At 41.0% G+C, this 25112-nt stretch overlaps 1 protein-coding gene and 3 non-coding genes across 4 annotated transcripts; all 4 read right to left on the bottom strand.

Moving 5' to 3' along the window:
* Positions 1–730: 730 nt before the first annotated feature.
* On the bottom strand, positions 731–25007 carry WDR43 (WD repeat domain 43). The gene is made up of 18 exons (XM_066178115.1): positions 24785–25007; positions 20329–20463; positions 17784–17905; positions 13739–13859; positions 12494–12633; positions 11901–12003; positions 10807–10871; positions 10268–10439; positions 9680–9766; positions 7786–7917; positions 7189–7326; positions 6270–6356; positions 5006–5037; positions 4146–4209; positions 3133–3246; positions 2653–2722; positions 1989–2044; positions 731–1892 (listed from the first exon to the last, which is right to left on the bottom strand). The coding sequence occupies exons 1-18, from the start codon at positions 24977–24979 to the stop codon at positions 1773–1775; spliced, it is 1953 nt and encodes a 650-aa protein (XP_066034212.1). The 5' UTR covers positions 24980–25007; the 3' UTR covers positions 731–1772.
* Positions 8829–8907, bottom strand: LOC136287949 (small nucleolar RNA SNORD53/SNORD92). The gene has a single exon (XR_010720432.1). It is a non-coding gene; the product is annotated as a small nucleolar RNA SNORD53/SNORD92 (small nucleolar RNA).
* Positions 12307–12390, bottom strand: LOC136287951 (small nucleolar RNA SNORD53/SNORD92). The gene has a single exon (XR_010720434.1). It is a non-coding gene; the product is annotated as a small nucleolar RNA SNORD53/SNORD92 (small nucleolar RNA).
* On the bottom strand, positions 17309–17386 carry LOC136287950 (small nucleolar RNA SNORD53/SNORD92). Its single transcript, XR_010720433.1, has one exon. It is a non-coding gene; the product is annotated as a small nucleolar RNA SNORD53/SNORD92 (small nucleolar RNA).
* Positions 25008–25112: the final 105 nt, after the last annotated feature.

The raw sequence follows: 25112 nt of genomic DNA, 5'->3' as shown, positions 1-25112 counted from the left end.
GAAAACAGGATACTCTGCCTGCTCTTTCACCCCAGTCCAGGGCTTCTGTTTCAGCTTCAGGAAGGGCTGGGATGCAGAAATAGGGAGGACCTTGCAGGACAGAAACACGGCTGGCTCCCTGCATTACTCCACACCTCAAAAGCTCAGCAAACCAGGGTTCACCCAAAGAGAACACCCCTCCATTCACACTCTTCTTTTGCCCGACACAAAACCTGCCTGCACAGTGACAGCAGGATTGCCTTAAAAACTGACACATCAGTTCAGCCTCGTTTGGTGGCTTGAGTACAGACAATGTGCAAGTGTTGGCACTTATTTTCACAGCATCTCAGAACTGAAAACTAATAAAGCCCAGCTTTATACAGTAGCAAGACTGTGATTTCCTGTCAGTTAAAACCTTCTGAAGACTCTGAAAGCCTCCACCTGCTGCCATTCTGCTTCCAGCTCTCCAAACCCAAGAACGTCACTTCCACCTTTGTCCATGACACAATGCCCAGCACTTCCAGACAGCACTGCAGCTCCAGTGCAAGCCAAGCCGTGGATAAACCAATGGATACGACTAAAAGGGAGGGAGACAAGATGTCTGTAACAACTGATGCTTTGCAGAACATCATAACCTTTCAGGCTGCCTTCCTCCTCCTCTAGAAATCTGCTTTCTACAAGCAGCATTTCATCTTTAACCACCACCTGAAGCTACCTATGGTCTCTCTCAACAAACACCACAGGACAGGTATTTGGTAAAAGAGATGTATATTTATTCACTTTACAAAGAGGGTGGTATTTAGTTGCAACAGCTCCATTTATAGACAAATATATTATTGTACATTATAGTGGTGAATGGCTCAAACCTTTACCTTGTTTTTCTCTTAAAAACGTGTTTGCACCACTTCAGCTTCCATTAGCTGAGCAAATAGCTGTCCTTGTTCTGACACTGAGAGATTAAAAATCCATAAGAAAGGTATACTCTGTGCTATGTATTCACAAGCATTCACCTTCTCCTTTCCCTGTGTCACTCCCCTCTCCCCACCCAACTCATCATGGTCTGTCCTCTGGGTTAGCATTAAACTTATATACAGCCTCCATTAAAACAAAATTAGGACCCAGTGATAGTTCTAATGTTCTTTTAAAGCACAAGAAAAGTCATTGATTTGTACATATAAAAGTCTTGAGTTCAAATTTGTTTAAAAAAAAAAGGAAAATTTCATTTTTAAGTCAAGTTGGCATTTACATATTGCCAAAGTATGGCTAAGCCAATGAAAGGGGGGAAGAAAAGAGTTTCAAGACAGAATTTAAATATTAAAAAAATATCTTTTTTTTTCTTTTTTCTGCTTCCTTTTTAAAAAAAAATCAGAAGGATGCCCACTTGCTATTGCTAACTGAAGCATGGAAAGAAGGTATAGACCAGCTGTCTTTGATCCTTGAATATTTGAAACAAATTCAATGTAAAGCTGAACCAAGTTTCCCACACAAACAGCAGTGGCAGATTTATTTCACTTGAGATACAAATGCATGTCCACATGACAGGCATAATCTGACCGGGAGGTGGAGGAAAAGTTTCTCTACGTAAGCGCAGGGAAGGAGGGCGAGAGAAGGCTGGCACGGTTAAAAACATTCTGGATTCAGAAATGCAGTGCCCCACAGGTGTCTCTGCACACAGGCTGTGCAGTGCTCTGCACTCCTGATATGCAAATACAGCATCTTTCAGCAACAGGATCCAGAATCAAAGAGCTTGGTGGCCCACTTGTTCAAACCACTAAAATTACTCTTTTGTGCTGTTATTCTTCTTCACTTTCATTTTCTGGTTCCAAATCAGAATCACCATTGACTTCCTTTTCGACAGTCATGTCTTGTTCATCAGATTGCTCCTCTTTTTCTTCATCTTCATCCCAGTTTTCCTGGGGGAAAAATAAAACAGAAATGTTTGGACCTTTGTCAGTCACACCATTTCTGCTACAAACAAATGGGAGAAGATCTGGTCCAACTCCACTTACGTCAGAGTCTTTATCTGCAAGCATCTCATCATCTGAGCCTTCCTCCTCCGAGGAGTCTGCAAAGAGAAAACAATCTCTCAGTCTGGGGAACAGGCTTTAAAATGTCATTGTGCAAACAAAGTCCAGTCCCACGTGCTGCCAAGTCTTCAAACTGTTCTATTTCCATAGCAAAACTGATTCTACCTGGAGATGAGGTAACCAATGTCAGTTAAGACCAGGTCACTTCTGTTACCAATACACAGGGTGCAGATGCAGTAGGAAAAAAGCCAAACTGGAAGTATGCACTCACACACGTGGACATCCCCTACACTGATGTCCTGATGACTCACACAATAGCAGTGCCTTCACTGTATCTACCTTAGCACAAGGGCACATAACATTAGAAATTTTACGTTGCCAGGTAAGTTAAAGCAGCACACTGCACTTCCAATTTACTGATTTCTTCACATGTGAAACAAGGAAATAAAAGGAAGGCAAGGAAGGACTGAGTAACTAACTACAAGATGTCTACATCATCAGCCACTAATTTTTCTGCCATGGACATCTCACAAAACCCCTCTATCTACAGACTGGTAAATAAGCACAGGAGCGTCACAAACAGCCATCAAGTGTAGGCTGTGATGTGAACTCAGGAGCTGAGCTACACTTAGCATACAACACTTACCATCCTCATAGACCAGCTTTGCAGTCTGATTAACCTCGGGTACATCCTGAACTGTTTGTGATGCTGCAACCTGAATGGAATTTGCAGATTAGCCTTAGATTAAATCATGCATTTCAACATTAAAAGACAACAACACTCCTAACAATTCAAATGGAATCTAAATTAAGGGTAACAGACATAAATTCACTTATAGTGCTGGCTTAACAGTCAAAAACATACAAATGACAAAGTAAAGAAAGGCATCTGCACCGAAGCGGCCCGGTGCCTCCTAGTTATTCCTCTCTAAAACTCTATGGGTGAGCAAACACATTTGGCAGGACAAGACAGTCCATTAATGGCCTACCCTGAGCCTTATCAGCAACCTTGAACAGCAGCTGCACTAAATTGCCCAGGACAGATCACATCAGATGCAATCCCAACAGGAAGTGAAGTCTGCAAACAACACCCCTGCACATCCCATGTTGTGTAGTTGAAGCTCACCTGGGTGACAAGAATGAAGAGTCTTCCATGCAGACGGCAAAGCTTTTGCAAAGTTTTTACTCTGCTCTCCATCAACTGGTATAACATTCCCAGCTGAGGAATAAGGTCTGGCAACTTGGGAGAAGAGATGGATGAAAAAAAAAAAATGAAGTTGTTAACAAACACATCCCAAATGTTTTTTTTTTTAAATACTTTTGTATGTTTGGAGCAAGCAACATTTGCTTCCATTTTCTAGACAGAAGGGAGAGCTGAGGGTTCACACGAACCACCTGCGGCCTGATCAATTAACACTTAGCCATGTTTGGAAGTACCATCTACTTTTAAAGCATGGCAGTTCCTAACTCCTTTTCCTTTCCAGTCTCTGCCACATGCAGGGGTGAAGGCACTTTTCAGAAAGTTCTGTAAGTGGGTACTGAATATATATTGGTGTCTGAATGCAGCCTCAGCAACACATGCAAGTTCTGCTGCTCAGCAATCCTATAACAAATGGCAGAAAGGACTGACGACACTGCACAAACATCTTTTTCTTAACCCAGCAAGAGTGCTGTATCCATCACTTGTAAGGCAAGGCTGGACTTCAATTCAGAAGCTACAGAATTTTTTCTACCCTGCCAACTTTGGCACACCCTTGCCCTATAAATCTGGCCATGCCCAAGACAGTCTCAATGTGAGCATTACAAAATCAAACAAAACTTAGTTCTGTAAGATCTAGTGACACAGACTAGATTACCCTTTGGCAGTAATTTTGTTCCCTGTCACAGGTGTGACATAACTTATCTTGGTTTGACTTTGGGATGGCTATTATTATGTTAGAAATGACTGAGACAAACAATATGTCAGCAATGTGCAGTAGGTTCTGCAAAAGTGGTGCAAGCACAGCTCTCTATACATTGATTTGGGCACTGCCATATGCAGAGAGCAGAAGACAGATTCCTGAAGAAAGAAAATAAGTTTATTTAAGCATTTAAATGTAGTTTTACTCAAGTACACTGGCATGAATGAAAAATACTCACTGTGGAAAGGTAGGATGCATGTAGGGTAAAAACAGACTTCAGCCATCGAACCATTACTGAGGCACTGAAAAAGAGAAATAAATTATATCCAAGAGATACTGGCTGAGAGAAACCTATTTCACATTCTAGATGCTAAATAGTTCTATATAAAGTGTTCCTCTTTAATTAGAGAGCAAGATAAATGCACTCTACAGAGGGAAATGTAAAGTTTGGCTATCCACATGAGCTATGCAAGTTATTTGTTAGGAAAGGAAGATATTTCAGTGAGGGACTAAACTAGGCAAGCTCGGCAGTCTGTGCTTCTGAAATCCTTTATGGATGGTCTCAATGAATAAAAGATCAAAGCATGCTATTTTCTTCTCCACCTACAATGAGGGAATTTATATTTAGAAAAAAAAAACTCAAACCAACCTAACCCCCACAACTCAGAACAGCCCATCTCAACAAAGCTGTCCTTATGGCAACATAACAAGATGGAGGGGGGGAAGCTGGTTCTGTAATTAAACACCACATTAAGAGATGTCTAAATACATTTGATAATGAAACAAGCTCTACACATGAGAGTTATTTACTGATTAGGTCCGTAATGTAAACATTTGGGGCCTTCAGTTACATTCTCAGGGTTACACATTCATTTCAGGTATTCTTTTCCCTTTCTAATTTCACTTCAGCCACCCTGAAAAAGCACTTTAAGTGTTTCAAGCTCCTCTTTTCACCCTCAAGGAGGGGAGTTTTTTACCTCCAGATACTACAGTTTAATTGCAGTTACTATGGAAATCTATCACATACATGGTAGGAGAGACCATAACACCCACATGTGAAAAGTTTCAGGTGAAGTGAACTGTAGCTTTGTTTCTTACCTGTATGGGTTGCCCTGCAATCTCTTTGTAAGCTGAAAGGACAAAAAAAACCCAGTCAGCCATAAGTAACAAACACAATGAGTTTAATACCCTAACATGAGATCATTTGACAGCCCCAATACTGGGGCAGAAAGTTCACCAGGAATTTGAGGTTTGCTAGGATTAACCACTGCCAGGCTCCAGAAAATTACACCACTGGCTCTACCACCCTCTACACAACTGGTAACTTGCAGAACCTGGGTTTCAGTATTACAAGAAAGCTGGAACTCTTAACATACAAAATATCCACTGAAGCTTAAACCTGGCAGGAATAAGTAGCAGGAAACCTCTTCTTTTTCATCTCTGTTTATCTGCTTAGTAGAGCAGTTGTTACAGGGGAGACAAGTTGGGTAAACAAGTGAAGGAAGTATCAAGTAAAGGCCATTTCACACAACAAATCTCAAGCTTGGGAGAAGACAGTTTCCCAAAGGTCTGACCATCCACTGAGATTATTGAGCTAAACACAGGCACTTAGATTCCCTGACAAAGGTCCCAAGGAACAAACACAGGATCTCATTAACAAAAGCCTAAGGAGGTGCTGTAAAACCAAACATTCAGCACCAGGCCATCAGCATAATTCAACTAGGATCAGTACCATAAAAACAAAAATTAAACTTATTTGTGGTCAGCACATGGAAATACTAAAGAAATAGAACCATTAACTTATGTAATAGAACATCATTCACATAACAAGAGCTACTAACCAATGTTCGGTTTAAAAAAGTAATGTCCAGTCAAGGCCGATCATTAAACTATTTCTGTCCCAATAAACAGTTTATTTAGTATCACTGAATAAGCAGTTCAGAAGCCAAATCCCTTTTAAAATTACTACTAAGTGATGTTCAAAGTTTAAGTACAGCAAATGGACTTTCTGATGCTTCAAATTATCATCCATGTTAGTAGCTGAAAAGAAGATATAATGGTGATTGTTTGCCATGAACTAAACAAGCTTTTGCTTCATCTCTTCCCTTTCTTTTCCCACATAATCATTTAAGACAGTAATACATGATCGATTGCTCTTCCTAGCTTTGACAGTGACACTTGGTCCTTTGCTTAAGCGTCAGCCAGAAAAGATAAAATGTGTATCACGGATAAATTAAGAAACACTTCAGTCTTCTTACAGCACCAAACCAACTTCAAAAATAGACATATCCTGAATTTTAGTAGCTAAAAGGCAAATCACATATGGCTTGTATGACAGCACAAGAAGTGGAGGCTCTCTTACCTCATGCAGCAGTGGAATGACAGCATGTATAGGCATTCTGGCTACTGTGTTCTTTACTATATTTTCTTTCCTTGTGTTGAGTACTTTCTGTTAAAATGAAAAAATATGATCAGAGAATAATTCAGCTTTAACATGTGTATAAGCAATCAGCAAAATCAAAAAGTCCTGCCTGTAAACCTCTTCCTATTCCACTACTTTTATATGCTGATGATTATGAGCAAAAGATTTGCTATGAAAAGGTGTTTCATTTTCCAAGTCAGGTACAATTAACAAAGTAAAGGCACTCAATAAATCCATCTATAACAACCTAGCATTGCCTCTAGCCCACCTGCCCCATGGTAGAAATGATGCATTACAGGCACATGAAAATCTCCCTGGATATTTTCTGTTTGACTTCCATAAATGCATGCCTTTCACAAGCATCTGTGACAAGAAATTTCTATTCAGCATCAAATTCGTAACAGTACCCCACCCCCATACTATTATGTCCTCCTAGTCCAAATGCAAAGACAAGCTTTTCAAGTGAAACTTGTCATCAATTCATTTTTCAAACATTACTTGCTTGAAAAATGTACACTCAAGAGACTAAGCACAGATTATGCTCCAGTCCAAGCTAAAGGGAACATGGCTGCATTGGTAGCATCACTTGTAAAACTTCTGAACCGTGACATAACAAATTTATCATAAACAAAGTGACTCAAAGTTCAAGGACTGACTCAGAAAACAAGGCAGGTAACAACAGAAAAGTAACACCACTACTAAAATTCATAATAGCAATGCCTTGAGCAGCAAATCAGCAAAAAGCAGCTGGGAGAAACAACAGGTTCTGAACTGTTTAGCCTTCCCTGCTTTTCAGCAAGGCTCCCCACCAGTCCCAGTGAATAGATCAAACAGCACACACTGAGCTTGCAGTACTTACATTTAAGATTTCTGCATCGTTGCTTTCCAAGCCCTGAACCAGCAGCACGGCAAAGCTGTCTGTTTGGGGAAGGCCACCTGGAGTTTTGACTTTGCTCACATCAATATCCAATGCCCCAAGACGCTGCTCGATGCTCTCCTGCAGAGAGGAAATAAGGGCAGTGTTGCGTCAGTGTGGCTTCTCACAAATATCAGCTGAAAGCAAAGCACCTAACTTAGAGCACTCCTGCTAATTCTGCTGGAAAAGAACACAAATTTTGTGTACTCTCTTAAATGCACTAACAGAAGAATGCATGGGATAACAATGCAAGAGAAAACAAAAGCAGATTATTAAATTTTGGCTGAAAAGCACTAATCTATCCTGGCATAGGCAACAACAACCATGTGACAAAGTTCTGCAACCTGGCAAAAACCACAGGCAAGGCACAGAAGACTTGAATGAAGGAAATGTTTTGAGCAGGGCGAAGTCTCACACAGAAAGATGGTATCATTAACCTTTCTTCCACAGCAAACAAAGCAAATTCAAGTTCACCTTAAGAATGTATAGCAATGATTTATGATTCTAGTTTCTCCATTCTCGCTGAGTTTGAAAGATTACCTCTGTCTCTCCTGGTTTCCTCTTGTTTTTCTTTTTCTCCTTTCCCGAGGCTGGAGTCTTGACAGCTGTACTATGTCCTGGAATACCAGGCACTAGAACTTTGGTGTCCGAGTTTACAACAGGTGTCTTTACCTAGTGCACAGAGATAACCACATTTGAAGGAATTGCTAGTATCTTGAGCTTTCTTCCAATTTGAAATACGGATTTGAGACTCTCACACATACAGTAAAACCAGCCTGACACAACCCATTTTCCTGACATAAATATTAGGCAAATCTGACATTGAAGAGAATGAATAACCTCAAGAAACAGTTAATTTTCATAACTATCTACAACAATGGTCTCTTTGGAATCACCTGTGAACCACTTTTCTTACAAGCTTTTGCCATAGCATTCACAGAACTGTTTGTATCCAACAACAAATACGTGGATGCGTGCTGACAATAGATACCATCTGTGCTAACACTCAGCTCCATAAACCGCATGCAGATTAATTTAGCATCCACTGGAAGGCAGTAACTGACCAAGAAAAGCAGCACAATGTAACAGCAAAAGGTAATCACTATTCCCTCCAATCCCAATTCTTTTCTTCTAGGCATTGCTCAGGCACAGAACTCAGTTGTCTGAATTAGGCTGTGGCCATGGTAACAAAAAGAGACACCTTAGTTTATACCACACAAGCTAAGGTATCATCTTAAATTAACACAAAGGAGATAGAATTTTGTATTTAACAACCACGTTCCCCTGACTTACAGAGAATGTAAGGCAGTATGCCACTCACAGAATACAAAAATGCATTTTCTGCTACTTCCAGGACACTTATTCAAACCATAGTACTTCAATCCAGGCCTTTTTTTTTTTTTTTTTTTTTTTAAGTACCTCTGAAGTAGTAGAACTATAATCTACTACACTGAGAAAAGCAACTTGCAATTTCCAAAAAGCTGATTTTCTGCATCAAGAATTTTATCATAGAACACCACTGGTGATAAAATATATCTCCCCTTAGCTCACCACACCCATCACTGACCTTCTCCCCACATGGCATGCTCAGACAGCCAAGAGAAATGTGTCTTCACTGGAATTCAGCAAAAAGCGAAACCAAGATGGGTATCATCACCGCATGCCACAGAGGCCCTACACTTGTCCCTGCAGTTCAGCCCTGCTACCCACCAGATCCAGGACTGAGGAATCAGCACAAAACCTTTCCTGGCTGATGGAGCACCAGGTCTGGTAGACAACTAAAGGGTCAGAAAAACAGCATTGCTCACTCCACTGGTACTCCAAGCTTTTCAAATCTTTAAGACCGTGAATATGCACGATGATTAAAAACTTTACAGCCTGTCTCTAAACACCCAGGGGATCTTGCATGAGAGAACACAGTGCCAAGTGGCCTCAGTGGACACTGCTGCCATGCAAACGCCAAGCTTACATTCCCAGGTCCCTGTGAGCAGGAACATATGAAGGCCATATCAAGAAAGAGCAAAAAAGACTTGCCCCTTAAGGTTCCATTACATTTTATTTGGAATCTAAAACAAAGTCATACCACCTTTAGCCCAAACCATCGGGGTCAAAGAGGTTGTATAAACCAAGAGACTCTAGGGAAGGATTGATCTTAGGCAGAAAAACCTCACCAATCAGTCCTGTCTCTCAAGCACACCTGCTTACAAGAGGGCCACTGTGTGCTCTTGCACATGTCAGGACACAGAGCAGCCATGAAGATCTTTACTCACACCTGCCTGAGTGCCATGGACATCTATAGCTAACTCAGCAGCTTTGAACAGGTCCATCTAGAAACTCAGTCTCATTTTAATAGAGCAGTGCTTGCTCTCTCTCTACTTCACTTCTGAAGTTAAAACAAGAGAAGCAACAAAATTACATTTCATGCAAAGCTCACCTTTGTTAGAGCAGCATCTGTTTTAAGTGATAACACTTTCTGGATGTCCCGTACCAAACATATGTGGGATTCACTGGTGTTCAAAGACTAGGAGGACAGGAACAAAACCAGTTAATATATTTGACACTCACACCGGTGATTCAGTATGCTACTGAAAGATGAGAACAAATTCCAATGGGATAAATTAGAATGAACTTTGTTTTCACTCTAGAATAGCAGCTCCTTTGCATATCCGCCTTTTGTCACCAGATCTCTATACTCTCCAAGGACGTTTACACAGGTAAACTGGAACTGTATTAAAACCAGTTTCAATCGCCTAATTTAGCAACAGCTGAAATGGCAAGAAACAGTCAGCAATGACTTAAACCTATATGTATTCCAACTGAAAAAATGGAAGAATACAAATCACCTTTCCAAACAGCTCTGGGGCAAGAGTCATACTCCCAAAACAAGGGCAAGGAATATGTTTTGTATTTGTTATTTCAAAACAGTAAAGATAAAAATAATAAACCCAAAAAATTCTCCAAGTGAAAGCAGCATGCAGTGCATATTACAGAATCCAAACCCTCTCTGTTAAGTTTTACATACCACTTTCTCTATGATGGGCTGTAAGGTGTTTCCATACACCAGCAGCAGAGACTGTTTGTCTGTGCAAAATGCAGCTGCTAGAATAGGGACTGGTTTTGGTGTGGAGTCCCCATCATTCCCAGGTGTTGCTATCTGAATGGTACAGTTTGATGTTAAAGGTTTTTTGCAATAACTGGAAAAAAAAAAAGGAAATTTAAAAAATTCCATGATGTTTAGCTTGAACACTTCATATCTTGCACATCTAAGCATCTTTCAATAGCAGCAAACTCAGACATTTAACACCTTCTGTGGATGGTTAAGATGAGGCACAGACACAGAAAATCTGGGTTAAAGCTACACATAATACTGAAGTGCAACACAGTCCCCAACAAGTGAATTCTTCAGAAATGTATCCAGTAACCCAAGACAATGAAGCACCTGGAACCTGGTTCACCAGCATATACAAGAGTTTAAAGGCAGCAGCATAACAAAACTGAACTTTGCCTTGCAGTAATCCCAGATATTTCCCAAAGACACTCTCAAGATGAATTCCAACTTACCCATTCAAGATATGTTCAAATAAATGCAACTGCCCATCTCTGCATACAACTGCTAACTTCACAGGCTGAAAGAAGGCACAGTAAGAGAGTTTCATTAGATCAAAGAAAAACCCTCCTGAAAGTTCAGGACATTAATAGACAGTTGTAGGGCTACAATTTGAATTTTTTCAGTATTTAAGAACATTACACTAAATCTGAAAGGAAGATCAAAGACATAATCACTCAGGAACATTCAGTACAAGTGTCAGAAGATTAAAAAAATAATTCACAACTGTACCTTATCACTAGTAATAAATCCTGAGTTAAACAGTTTGCACAGTAGCAGACATGTCTAGAGGCACAGCTCTGCAAAGGCACTGACACTGAATATGCTTAGAGGAAAGAAACTCTGATGACTCCTCTGAGAATCTAAATGACAGGGGCACATTACAAAATACTCTCCAATACATTCAGGAAGAGGGAACTGGAAATATTAGAAAAATATAGCATGAAATACTGCTCTGAGAAATGGAATTTAAAGGCAGCAGGAGAAAAATGTTTTAAATAATTATGGGAACAGTTTGTGAACATGTTTCATATTCACACATTTTTCACAAGGCAACTACTTTGAAAGCCTTGTGCTTGTTAAAACTGAGAGACTTGGGAAATGTACACTGCTACTTTAACTCATTCAAGGCTAGTTCAATTCCAAATGCAGTTACACTGCCAAAAACACTTGAAATCAGAAAAAAACCAGGACCATACCCAAACCAGATTTTTACAAATCATTTCTTTTGTGTTTTTCTTTGCTGCTTCTATGATTACTAACTTGTTCTAAATAGGAAACAACTGACATTTTGCCATCACGAACAAAATTTCTGAAAAAACCCACTGAATTTGCACTTTGTAGCTTTGAAAAGGAACATTTCAAATTACCAGCTTCCTAAATGCACTTGTAATAAATATCCTTACATCCATGGATCGGCATTTAGATCTTACCTCTCCATGGTAGAACCCAAATACAAACCAAGCCTCTTTCTTTACACCCCTAAAAGGAAATTGATGTGGTAAGTGAAAACTGTTGAACATATTTGTTTGCAAACTATTGTTCCTACCTCTTCTTTGACTTCTGATACAGTCAGGTCAACAAAAGTTGGTTCATCTGTTACTGAGAAAGACATCACAGCATTCTTTTCTTTCCTATCTGATCTGATCTGCCTGGAAGACACAAAAAGTACAGATTATTTACCACAACACAAACAGCATCCTCTGCACCAGACAAGCATTATAAAGCTTATAAATCACTAGTAAATGTGGTGGTATCTATCATATTCAAAAGCACCACACTGACATTTTAGTGTTCAGCTTAGAAAATGTTCTAACTTCCAAGAGCAAAGTAACTCACAAGTGAAACTGAGCAAGAAAACTTTGAATAAACCTTACAAGAAGCGCAAGGAACAAGGAAGTTTATTACACAGTATGTTGTGGCAAACACTAGATACACAAATGGCAACTGGAAGCATGCTCAGACACAGCCAAGGAAAATCTCGTCTTCACTCAACAATCAGTGAGTCGAAACCACTATTAAAGAAATCATCACTGCATTTTTCCAGAGTGCCCCTTCTGCTTTATCTTGTTTAATCACAATCACTTGACAAGTCTATGTCCAAAACTGATCAGAGTCACAAACTATGAAAAGCCTACATACCACACACTCAATAATCGGTCGTGTATAGCTCCAGACAAGAAATAAAGTCCTGTAATTCCATCAAAGGGTTTACTTTCATTTGTAGGTTTCACTGTGGTAAACATTAATGATGACACTGATGTAGCATGGCCTGTGAAATGCTAAGAGAAAAAAACAGTATCTTTCCATGATTGTCATAAGCAGTCATATGGCAAAAATCAAAACATTAGTTAACAAAGAACATTAGGAAAGATTCAAGCATTATTAAGTCAACAAGGACAGCTCGGTGGTTTTTAACTAGTGATCAGTTTCCTTGCATTTCTGTAAGTCAAAGATATTTATCAACATTTTAAAACTTAAATGGGGAATCAAAGGCAAATTCACTGGGACTAAATCCATGCAAAAGAAATTACATCCACCTGTACTGCTGCTACTGTAACAAAGCACTCCCCTCTGCCCCCCCCAATTTTACACTTCAACCTTTCCAATGGTACTAGATTCAATTTCATTCTCAACTTTAACAATGGACACGTGTGCTGACACTAAATCTGGGCGACACACCACCCCCAAGGCCCCCCCAAAACTGGTTCTTCAATATATTTTGCAAATAGCGGTTTTGGTCATTAGAGAATGCAGACATACAGGGTAGCTGCCATGTGCCAGCAAGCCCACACTAACAGCACATGTGTACACACTCACCTGACAGGAGATTCAGAGACTATCCCTGTCCTGTCTGCTAGCAGGCAAGAGAACACGGCAGCATTCACGGATCAGCTAAAGCATGGCCATTTGCTCAATGTCTGAGCCCTGCTCAGGGAACAATAAGGAGTTGCTCCTATGCCTTCCAACTGTTTCAACAGCAAAAGTGATAATGCCACCAGTTACATGAAGTTTAGCTCGAAGGCTTTGTGGAGGGACTCATGTTATAACCCATGCCAGCAGTAACTGATACGGTGGTGAACTGAGTTCTCCTGACAGAAGGGTGTCAGACAGGGACCCAGTTAAAAAGAACAGCATCCATCTTTTTCCTACAGCCCTGAGAAAGGATGCTGGCAGCATGCTCAGAAACAAAAATTTAATGTTCTCATTCAATCCTCAGCAGATGGAAACCAGTTTAGGGTACCATCACAGCATAAATGTCCAGCAGTCCCAAAACTGCTAATTGTATCCTCACACATACAGTAAAACATTTTAGATGTCTGATCAGGGAACACTGGATAGGGCATTTTTTTGCATCCAGTTGAACAGAGGTACAGAAGTACTTACTCTGTAGACTTCTTTGGTCTCCAAGTCCCACAGTTTTATAGTTCTACCAGCTGACAGCAGCATTTTTCCATCTGGACTGATGCATAGACAGGTGACACTGCTATTGTCGCCTTTCCACTTACTAGAATTTGGATGGAGAGTTTTTGTACAAAAGGAGAAAGATGGAGAAATAGAAAAAACAGTATTCATTAGGATAATCTCAAAACCACCATGATGGAAAATTTAGGGGAAAATTTAAAAACCAGTAAATTAAATAGTCAAGAGATCAAAGCTATTCTATTTCTACACTTCACCTTCAAATTAGTTTACAAAATAACACAACCCAAAAATATGAAGCTATCCAATACTGAACTGTTGACTTCTTTCTTAATACATGCTTATTCTGTTCTGAATTCCTCTCTAAGTTTTCTACTTCCAAAAACAGGGCAAGAAGAGCCATACCATTTTCAGGATTTCTCTATTCAACAACCCTTCTCAACACTAAAAATCAGAGTTTCAAAGCCTATTCAGTTACTGGCCCTCCTCCCAAGTCTCTGAATGTCATTGACAAAAATAAACTTCACCTTAATGGTCTATGGTTCAAAGCACTACTTAAAAGTACAGAAAAAAAAAAGGAAAAAAATAAAGATGCTGTCATGAAAAACCTGAATGTGCTTTAATGAAATATCATTGATAATACGTGTTTCTCACAGGACAAAACTGCAAGGAAAGCATGAACACAAATCCTTTACAGATAGGAAGTAGCCTGCAACACATCACATTTTAACTGTAAACAGCCTTTCTGGAAATACTTCTAAATAGCTTTCACATGCCCAAGCAATACCTCATCTGTTTTCTAAAACAGGGATCTTTTACTGTATCACTTTTGATAGAAGCTGAAAATTTTACAGCTCACAAACCTGAAAAATAACATTGCAACTTACAGGGAGTACAACAAGATTTTGTATTCTCTTCCAAAGATAAGGTCTGACTAAGAATTTAAACCACTTATTAACGTAAACCAAGAAGGTATTTTTAAATGTACTAAAAAGACGAGTCTAAACTAGATGCAAAATATAAAGCAAAGCAAAAATACCTTGGTTTTCACTTTGGATATTCTTTATAAAATTTTTACAGGAAAGAGTTTTGAACAGGATCTCATAAAGGATATGTCCAGAATGTCTCTGGAGTAGTCAAGAGTATTTACGACATGAAAAAGCTACAGAGACAAGAAGTCATCCAGAAAGTTTCAATCTACCTCTACACCACCTTGTCTTGCCTCTTCAGAGACTCTCTTCCCCAACAGCTTGAGCCTCTGCCTGAGGTTTCATGTGTGCTGCGCACACATCCTGAAGTGGCCCTATGGAGTACTTCTACAGTAGTTAATAAAGTCAAACGTAACGCCACATGGTTTCAATTCCCTTTCTAGTAGTCCATACCTCTACAGGAATGTCTAGAAGCCTGCAAATCAAATTTTAAAAAATTTAATACCACTTCTCTACCCCATGAGCAACCGTCCTGGTTTCTCTGTGGATTACACAAATGCTAATTTCCAGGTCCTGACAGGTGTTAAGGAATGCAGGTAGTGTCGTGCGTACATTGGGTGTGAGCAATTATTGCAGATAATTCGTTCTTTCTAGTAGGTAAAATTTTAAGAGAACTGATTTCTTCTCTTTCTAACTTGAGTTACCTTAGTTATGACTTGTAACATTACCACAGAAAATTTTCAGGTAAAAACCATGATGTTATACTCTCATGTACTTTTTATCTATACACTCACTCTAGGAATGATTTTCTGTTGCCATCTTTAAAATGAAAGAACACAATGCTACAAATTACAATTCATAACCACAGTCCCCCCACTCCATGATCCCTGGTAGTCACAGGGGCAGAGGGAAACATCCAAGAGGTATGACAGCAAAACCTCTCGCTTTCCCTGAGAAAGCAGCACAGCTGGGATCCATCTCTGGTACTTGTACATGAACACACACACTATGGGATACAAACAGGGTGAATGAGATGCCCACGGGCAGCCTCAGAGCTTTGATCTCACTGGGCTCACAGAACAACAGCAGGATGCCTTGCAAGACAAGGACCTTTCGGAAGGCACTTCAGCAATGACACGCCAGGAAGGCAAAAAGAGGGGTTTCTCCACAGAAAAGTGTAGCATGAATGCATGAAACTTTCCTTTGAAACAGGGAAAGTGACAGAACATAAATGCACAGAAACCAAGAGGGAAGGTTATACAACAAATCCACCTAGAAATTATTCCCAGGCACTGAAAGGTCAGAAACAGTTTCTGGGCACATCCAGCATAAAATTACAAATGGCAAATTTTGTCTAACCAAAATTTGATTGCCTTAATAAGACAACTGCCTTGGTTAATGAGACACATTTAAGTTGACTCCAGCAATGCTTTTGACAAGGTCTCATATAGTATCCTTGCAGCCAAACTGGAGATATATAGCCTGAATGGATGGTCTCTAAAGAGGGTAAGATCTGGCTGCATCACTGAGTTCAAACAGCTGTGATCACTGAAGTCCAGCTGTGGCCAGTCACTGGTGTTACTCCTTCTAAGGACCTCCTAATACTGCATAATATCCTCCATAACTGCCCCGGTCTTCATTAATGATCTCAAACAGGACAAGAATGCACATGTAACAACTTCACTTCAACCCTAAATTAGGGAGAGCAGTTGATAACCTGGAGGACAGGGCTGCTACTCAGGGGCATCTCAGCAGGCCTGAGAAGAAACAGGCTGTCAGAATCTCAAAGCTGAAGAGGAAAATGTCAAGTCCTGCAGGTGAGATGGAAAAATTCCAGTACAGGTTGGGGACAAATAGCTAGGAAGAAATAGGAACAAATAGCTTTGCAGAAAAGAGACTTGCAGTCCTCACAGTAAAGCTGAGCATGAGCAAGCAGAGAGTCCTTGGGGCAATGAGGTTAGCTGTGTATGATCTGCATTAGCCAGAGTGCTGCCAGCAGGTCAAGGTATGGGATTCCTCTGCTCTGTGCAACTCTTGAAACTGCACTTGAACACTGCATTCAGTGAGACACGACAACATAGTCACTGGCACGGTGGAGTAAATCCAGCAGAGGGCCAAGAAGGCACCTTGGGGACTAGAGCACGTAATGGAAGAGGGAAAGGTGAGGGAACTGGGTGTGTTCAATTCTAATAGAGAAGGCTAGAGGGAGACTTTACAGCTATCTTCTGCTACTTTACATAGTCTCAGCATAATACAAGTTAAGCATGCATCTCTTTCTTAGGGATACCAAATAGGCTACTGATGATGGGCTGTCTGCAGTGCCCATGCCAATCTTAATAAAACCAAGAGCACTGCAGTAACAACCAACAGTGGGAAATGTCACAAAAAAAAAGAAACAACATCAACAGAAGGATCAATGGACCATCACACAGTAGGCTTTCATTGAAGAAAGGTAACCAGGATTGTTAATAGGAATCTTGGTTTCTTCTTTAAGGTTTAAAGCCAATTTGACTTTATTACAAAAGAAAATAAACGCCTGCACCAGACATTATGTTACTCTGCATTAAGTTCTATTTTGCTCAACAGTACTTTTAACAGTAGCAGCCTGCTCAGACAGCCAAGTGGAAGTGTCCCCACTGCACATCAGCAGCAAGCGAAACCAAGTGGGTTATCATCACAGCAAGGCCCTTCGAGCAAAGCTGGGTGCATGCTGCAGCTTTTACTAGAATGAAGTCTTCCAGTATCTGCTCGAGGATTTTTTTTTCTAAAATTTAGATTTTTCAGCATTTAGTGGGACTTTTAGTCTTTCAGTCTCACTAAAAGTTAGCATGGAGGGATCCAAACCCCTCTCAGAACAGTTTCATGTAGCCTTTCCAGTACTCAGAGGAAGATACCCAACCATGATAATTATGCTTTCATGCCTTAATAAAACGACATCCAATCTCAGAAAAGTAACAGCCAACAGTCACTTTGCGGGCATGAAGCCTGGAAAGCAGAGTGCAGCATTTCCAAAACCTGCAAGGGAGAAAACACACAAAAGCAAGTGTAAAAAAATTCAAGTGAAAAGCAGCACTACTCACCACTTTACTTTGCAGGTCTGTGTGTTCCATTCCACAATGTGTTTGTCATCTGAACAGCTATACAAGCAGCAGCTATCTTGATGCCATCTCACACAGTTTACTCTACTGTCGTGACCACCATCCTACAAAAGATAACAGAGGGTTATCTGCAGTAGTCTTGACAACCAAGTCTTCCCCACACCAACAATGTGAACAAGGTGCTCTTTTGAGAACTTCATTCCAATCACTGGCATCTTGAAGAGTGTGTGTGGTTTTAAAGAACATGCATGACAGTTACACGAATTGAAGATATTTCATATTTTGGTACATACAAAGAAGTATTTTGGCTTGGCTAATACAGCCTAGAAAAGAGATGTCATCTGCAGCTTCCTCACACAGGGAAGCAGAGGGGCAGGCACTGATCTCTTCTCTCTGGTGGACAGTGACATAACCAAAGGGAATGGCAAGAAGCTGTGTTGGGAGAGGGGGAGTTAGGGTGGATATTATGAAAAAGTTCTTCACCCACAGGGCACAGGCTCCCCAGGGAAGTGGTCACAGCCCCAAGCATGCCAGAGTTTAAGAAGCATTTGGACCACACCCACTGGCATACAGTGTGATTCCTGGGGCTGTCCTGTGCAGGGCCGTGTAGAAGCCTAGAAGATAGTCCAACGTGTGTGTCTCAAACACTGATAGCCAGACAGCCATGGAACCAACCAAGGACTGCGAGAACACACTGTGAGAAAGAACAGGCGATGTGAAGGTAGGACAGCACTTTCCTGGTCCATCCTTGTTCTGGCTCCCGGTGATCAGGACAACACAAGCCAGGAAAAACTCACAAAAAAGTGGGCCTGGACTGTTGACAAAGGCACCTCCAGTAGGGGGGATCAAGACCACCAAAGACCCCATAATGCCCTCCAGCCCATTTCCAGAAAGGTCTAGAACAAATTGCACATGGTAACTAATTCATATAGAAAGTGAGAAACTTTGCTCTGGGGACAGAACTTGTCTATAAAAAGGTGCTCTCACAGAGTCTGAGTGATGGATGCCCCAGGTCACTGGACACCCCATCGGTTGGTTTGATGCTGGAGCCAGGATTGGTGACTTTTTTTTCTTCATTCCTTTCTTTCTCTCTCTCCTCTCTACTGCCCTACCCCTTATTCAAAATCCACTGCTGTGCATGTATATTAGAAGACACCAATTTCTAAGCCAAGTGCATGATTTACTGATGCAACTTTGGAGATTTTGAGCAGCCTGTGCTTTTTGTCATTCCTTTTTGACCACAAGCACCTACACACCTGCATGCTGCCTTCAGTTTCAGGGTGGGATGCTACCAGAGAGGAGCTGGGCCTTGATTATCCCTTCCAACTGAGGATATTCTGTTTTAAAGATTTTTCTAGCACGTCAAAGTTAAAAAAAAAATAAATTGTCTTGCCTGCTATTTTTATACACAGCCAAACAAGGCTAACAATATGAAATCTGCTCCAAGGAAAGAATAGCCACAGGTGTTCTTGCTGAAGTAATCTAACTTCCTGAAGTTAACTCAGAGGTGAGTAGCCTTCCTTTTGTATCAGCATTCAGGAGCAGACTATCATCAGACCAAAAGACCCTTTAAGCAGTATCACTTCTCTTAACAACCAAAATCTCTGCAGCTCCAAATATAACCTTGAATTATTCATTAATTATGAAAATATTTACTGGAGTCTATGTCACTATTTGGATTGTAACAACCTGCTCAGATTACCCCAAAGGTATTGCTGCAAATGAGCTTTGAGCAAGATAAACTATGTTACAACAAGATATTCTGTTCAGTAAAGATAGCTAAAAGTACCATTTCTTATTTTAACAAGAATAATCTTTTAATTCAACCTGTATGTAAAAAACAAAGTACTCAGAAAACCTGCTGTCTTCTATGGAAAAAGAGTGTCTTCAAACAAACACTTTCAAACAAACAACTACGTTTTTCAAGCATAGTTTTTCCATATAAGAGAGTTGATATTCGTTAATTACTGTCACTTGCATGCATCATAATTCTCAGAAACGACTGGTTTCTCTAAATTCATGTGTGTTTATCACCTTACCAACAACTTCAAGTTTAGAAGCAAAAGTATACCCAAGTATCTCAAAAGTATTGCACAGCCATTCATATAGATTTATTTTGCTTGTTATATAACCCACAACTAAAATGGAGGTGCTTGGGAGCTTGGAAAGGTAAAATTAAAGTCACTGCATATCATTCAAGAAAAATCATGTACTAAGAGAGCTCAAGAGCTTCCCCAAGGGAGGTAAATTTACAGGAGAATCCATCAGTGTGACACCTTCCCAAGCATTGATGAGTTCTCTGCCCTTCCCTCCCACAATGCCATGCAGGAACTGAGGGTATGACAGTCCCATCAAGGATTTAACTCTCCAGTGAGGAATTTCATCATTACTGTTCTTTTCAATGTAAAGTAGCAAACCCATGGACAATGTTAAGATATTGCACTAACTTAGAAACAAAGATTTTTCGGCCTAAACTGACTGAAACCATCAGTGTTTGGTAGCATGTGATGAAGAGTGCATTACTTACTAGCTTGCTCTGTAATTCTCCTTTTACTGTGCTGTACAACAAAATGCTACCAACTGCTGTACCAATAGCCAGGATATCTAACTGCTTGTCCACTTCTCCAACTTCAGACTTCCGCTTTTTCCTCAGGGGGCCATCCTGGAAAACCAAAAAAGAGAAACCATGAAATGAATCAGTCTGACTGGCTAATCTCAGCGTTAAGGCAGACGGAGGAAAAACCTTAAGCGCAGTTTGAGACCCAGACAGGCAGCACAAACACCACTAAGACACAAAATGAACACTGAAGCGTACACAATCCTAGAAACTCATCTTGTACCTCCATGGACAGGGTAATAAACTTGCTATGAATCACTTGGAAACACCTGGGAGAGGCCATTTTGCTACCACCCCAACCATATCCATGTGGGAAACAGCCGCATTGAAGTTTTTCACAAATTTCCCACCCCAGAGGCCGAAGTAAAGATTAACATAGTCAGAATACTTCATCTACAAAATAGAAATGCTTGATCATGATCAGTTTATTCTTTCTCAAAAGCTAATCAAAAGTCTTGCAAATCTGAAGCACTCATAATGCTTCTTAAAAAGAAAGTGCTTATCCCATTCCACAGAGGGAAGTAACTGGGATTCAAAGGAAAGTGCTCTGCCCAAGTCCTGTTGTCTGCACTAGAGATCCCCACATCATCAGGCAATTCGTAAGTCTTCACTCTCTTGCTCTACAAGTGCTATCAGCCACGTCAAGGAGGAATTTCACTTTGTCTCCCATAACCAAAAACTTGAGAATGCAGATCACTGGGAAGGGGAGAAGAAATAAAACTGGTTCTTACACATGTGAAACTAAAATTAAGAGGGCAGAAGCAGTTATCATATTTATTCCCCCTGGGTTAATCACTAATTGCACGCACACAAATTAAAAAAAAAAGAAAATAAAAAAAACTGTTCAAAGACATGAAAAGAAAAAATATCACTAATGCCACTGATTAGTTTTTAAATTAGACCTTGGTATGTCTCCTTACATTTGTTACATCACAGCAAAGCATTCTCTCCAGTTTTAAATTTACACACATGCTAATGACTCCTCCACACAACAGATCTATTTGCACTGACAAGCAGCCTGAAGAAGCCCAAGGAGACTGATAAAATGTGAGCAACCAGCCCTGTTCAAGTTCCATGTGGCATAGCTGATCTGTTTTACAACAGACATGACACAGTGAACACAAATAATTTCTACTCAGGTCCAGAAATATGACAATCAGGATGTGGCAGGTTTCACCACAACTAAGGTATAAAAGTTTCATAGTGAAGAATAAATACTTTGGTTCTTTGAAACAGGATTTTCTATTCCCTCTGTATTTAACAGAGGTAACACCTTCTGCAAAGAAAAGTGTTTTGGTTTAGGCCAAGAAATACAAAATTGCCATAAAGATAAGTTTTACATCAAAAGCAGACTCTTGAGAAAAGAGATTATAAATCAGGTTTTTTTGCAAGTATTTCTTTAGGCTTTATCCTTCCTGGGAAAGAAAAGTATAAAATATTAAAAAAACAGCTGCTGAGAAACTAACTGCAATTAATTGAACCTGCTGTCTGACATGCAAAGACAAAGGCCAGAGAGTGGAGATGCAAGTACAATTCATGTGTTTTCTGGTACTTCTCGAACACTTTAAGTAGTTTTACCAATTATCCCACACACCCCTGCTGCAAAGCAAAACCAAACGTACTAACAGACTTTATTCTCTTCCCCTGAATAAATCTTTCAACTAGATTTTTTTCACCCTTCATTTCAGTTTGCTATGGCAAATTTCCTTGGAACAACTCAAAGGCCTAACAGAAATCCCCCAAGTACAGAGTTATTTCCAGGGTCAAGAGAAAGCAAGGGGCAGAGGAGGTTTCTCCAGGTTTTTTTCCACACACATTTCTTTATTGACCACCCCTTATCAGCAATATGAGTGGAGCACTTTGTCAGAAAATTCTGCATGAAGAAATGCCAGTGGAAAACTCAGACAGCTGTTAACTTTTGAGATAATTTGAAAAAAAAAAACCACTCTAAGAACATTTAAAAAAATCAAACTTCCCTACCCTACATTAGATTAGTACATGGACAGAATGACAACTGCACTTAACATCCATGTGGGATTCACCTGTGGATCAGGGTCTTAAATAGAAAAGCACCCTGTTGATGTGGAAAGGACAGGACAAGTATCAGTTTCCTTGTAATTTGATTTCATTTTTAAATTAATGAAAACTCAAGCTTATTTAGAAAACCTTCAACTTTGCCTGAAAAATCACCATGTTTTAATTAGTACAGATGGTTAAAAGAAATTATTTGAAAAGGAACTGTGCACACGTTTTTCCATAATGTTCTTCCTTCACTTGATAAGCCAGAGACTTTCTAAACAGAAATCTGCTGCTCATATGTGAAATAAAGCACTTAGAACGCTGAAATGGAGAGAAATCTAAAGGTCTTGACAGAGCAATTGCAGCTTCTTAGGAAGAGAGTGGAAGAAGGTGTTTTGAATGTTGGAGCTTCACTCTTGCACAAGACACCCCATGGAGCAGGAGGTGATGAACACTGCACACAGGAAGCACTGACACTGGAAGCACGTGGGCAGGGAGCATCCCAGTAAAGCCACCCCTGTATCAGCAATTCCAGAGCCTGCAGATCAAAATGTGATTTCTAATATTCCCCTGCAACACACAGCCTCCATTAACATGGCAGCAGTCCAAAACATACGGAGTTTAAGTGTAACTTGGCCAAACACCATTTATAGCTACTTACTGGCAGAGTACTACCCCTGAACACCAGATACTAGAACTGCCTAGACAGATGTCAACTTTACAGAAACAAAACCACAACTAAATAATGTCAGAAAAAACACATTTAATAAAAAATTTTGGCATAACTATTTCAGTTCTACAACTCAGTTTAAGGAAAAATCAATGACTTTAAAAAGTTCTATGGCACAACTATTACAGAAACCAGTATGTTTCCCAGCTCCACTTTAAAACTAGCTCTCAAGTAGGGAACAGGATTCGAACTACCAAAACATTAGAAAGCACTGAGAGGTAGCTAAGGTGATTTTCATATAACCATAAACCAGGCTAAATTCAAAGACCTGTGGGGTGTAGTAGTGTGTCTCTAGAAAAGGTTATTTTTAAAAAAGTTTCAAAAGTCTCTCAGAAACTTCCTGTGCTTGACTTACAGCACCACAGCAGTGCAGTGTGTCTACTTTAGTTTTATTTCACACAGGATGGATTAACTCCATTTTCACATGCCACTTTCAGTGAATTTAAGAGCAAAGAATGTATACAGCTTTGCAACTCATGAATAAATCCTTTTTATTTCAAACTTACATGGCCAAGAAACAGGTTCAGACCATCTAAAACTGATTCTTTCTACTTCATTCTTCACTGAGAGTTTTCAAAACTCAGGGACTACACTGCTCATCTGAGCATTATTGCCCTCCTCTGGGTTCATAATCTGTGTTTTAAGCATTTTGAAACAGCCTTAACAGCCTTTCAAATACATTGAATTGCTGATATACCAAAACACATTTTAAAATGCACCCCTTACTTCTTATGATAAAGGGGGTGGATTTCACATACTTTATCCATGTTTTGCATTATTTTTTCCTCAGAAAAGGATATGTTCCAGCTAAAGAATTTCATAAAGGGGACAAAAAGGCACCACAGTATATACCTCAGATATTTTCAGGTTTGGTGTTCACCTGAGGTGACGTTAACTAACACTTGATCAAGGTGGAGAGCATCCAAGTGCTCCTGATGCATGCTATGAATAAAACTACTGAACATCTTCTTGCAGGATTCCTGGACTCAGGAAGATGAATCACAGTTTAGCAGCTTGCATGGGAGTACTTCCATGGGTAAGGGAGTGTGGAGAGATACTGCCTTTACCGGAAAGCGAACTGAGTGCGTGCACAGCAGCTGAACTGCTCTGTAGCATCACCTTTTCAATTACGGCAAAACGTGCCATCAAGTAACATACCTCGCTCCTTCAAGGAAGGCTTCTTCCACGCAGATAATATGAGAGACAAATGGTTTTCAACAGTCAGTGCTTCTGCCGAATTTTTGTTTTAAAAAAATACAAAACTAAGCCTCCAGAACCGCCTCCCCCACCGACAAGTGAAATTTACCCTGAGCAGCGCAATCCTGGGACTCGAGAGAGCGGCTACCCCCGCGCCCCCCCATCCCGGGGTGCGACACACGTGAACTCCAAACCTCGGGGCTACGGGGAACGGGACGAGACGGAGCCCGAACCCCGCGGCGCCCACGGGACCCTCACCCCGCTCCCCGGCCAGGTCGGCCACATGGCGCCGGGAGGGCGGGGTGAAGCCGAGCGGGCCGCGGCCACGCGTCAGCGCTGCTCGAGTCCCCGACATCGCCATCCCCATCCCGCCCCTCACGCATGTCCCCGCCGCCTCCCGCGCTCCCTGGCCTCACGCACCTTGCCGGGGGGCTGCCGCGCCCCCGCCGGGGCCCAGGCCAGGCATGTACAGGCGGCGCTGAGGTGGGCAGAGGGCACGTACTCGTGCTGCAGGCGGCTGCCGGCCGTGTCCCACACGCGCAGCCGCCCATCGGGCCCGGACGAGGCGAACAAGCGGCACCCGCGCGGAGAGAAGGCGCACGGAGGGGCCGCCATGGCGCGCGCTCCCCTCGGCTCTGCCCGGCCCGCCCCGCGCAGCGCATGCACCGCCCGCGTGCTCGCACCGCGCGCCTGCGCCGCCCGCCCCGATGACGCCATATGGCGTCATCGGGGCGGGCGGCGCAGGCGC

The sequence above is a fragment of the Chamaea fasciata genome, unplaced genomic scaffold (assembly GCF_029207755.1).
Source record: "Chamaea fasciata isolate MVZ Bird 193981 ecotype frontalis unplaced genomic scaffold, bChaFas1.0.hap1 SCAF_3, whole genome shotgun sequence".
Classification (NCBI taxonomy): domain Eukaryota; kingdom Metazoa; phylum Chordata; class Aves; order Passeriformes; family Sylviidae; genus Chamaea; species Chamaea fasciata.
The sequence above is the reverse complement of the archived record's forward strand: the minus strand, read 5'-3'. Positions and strand labels throughout refer to the sequence as shown.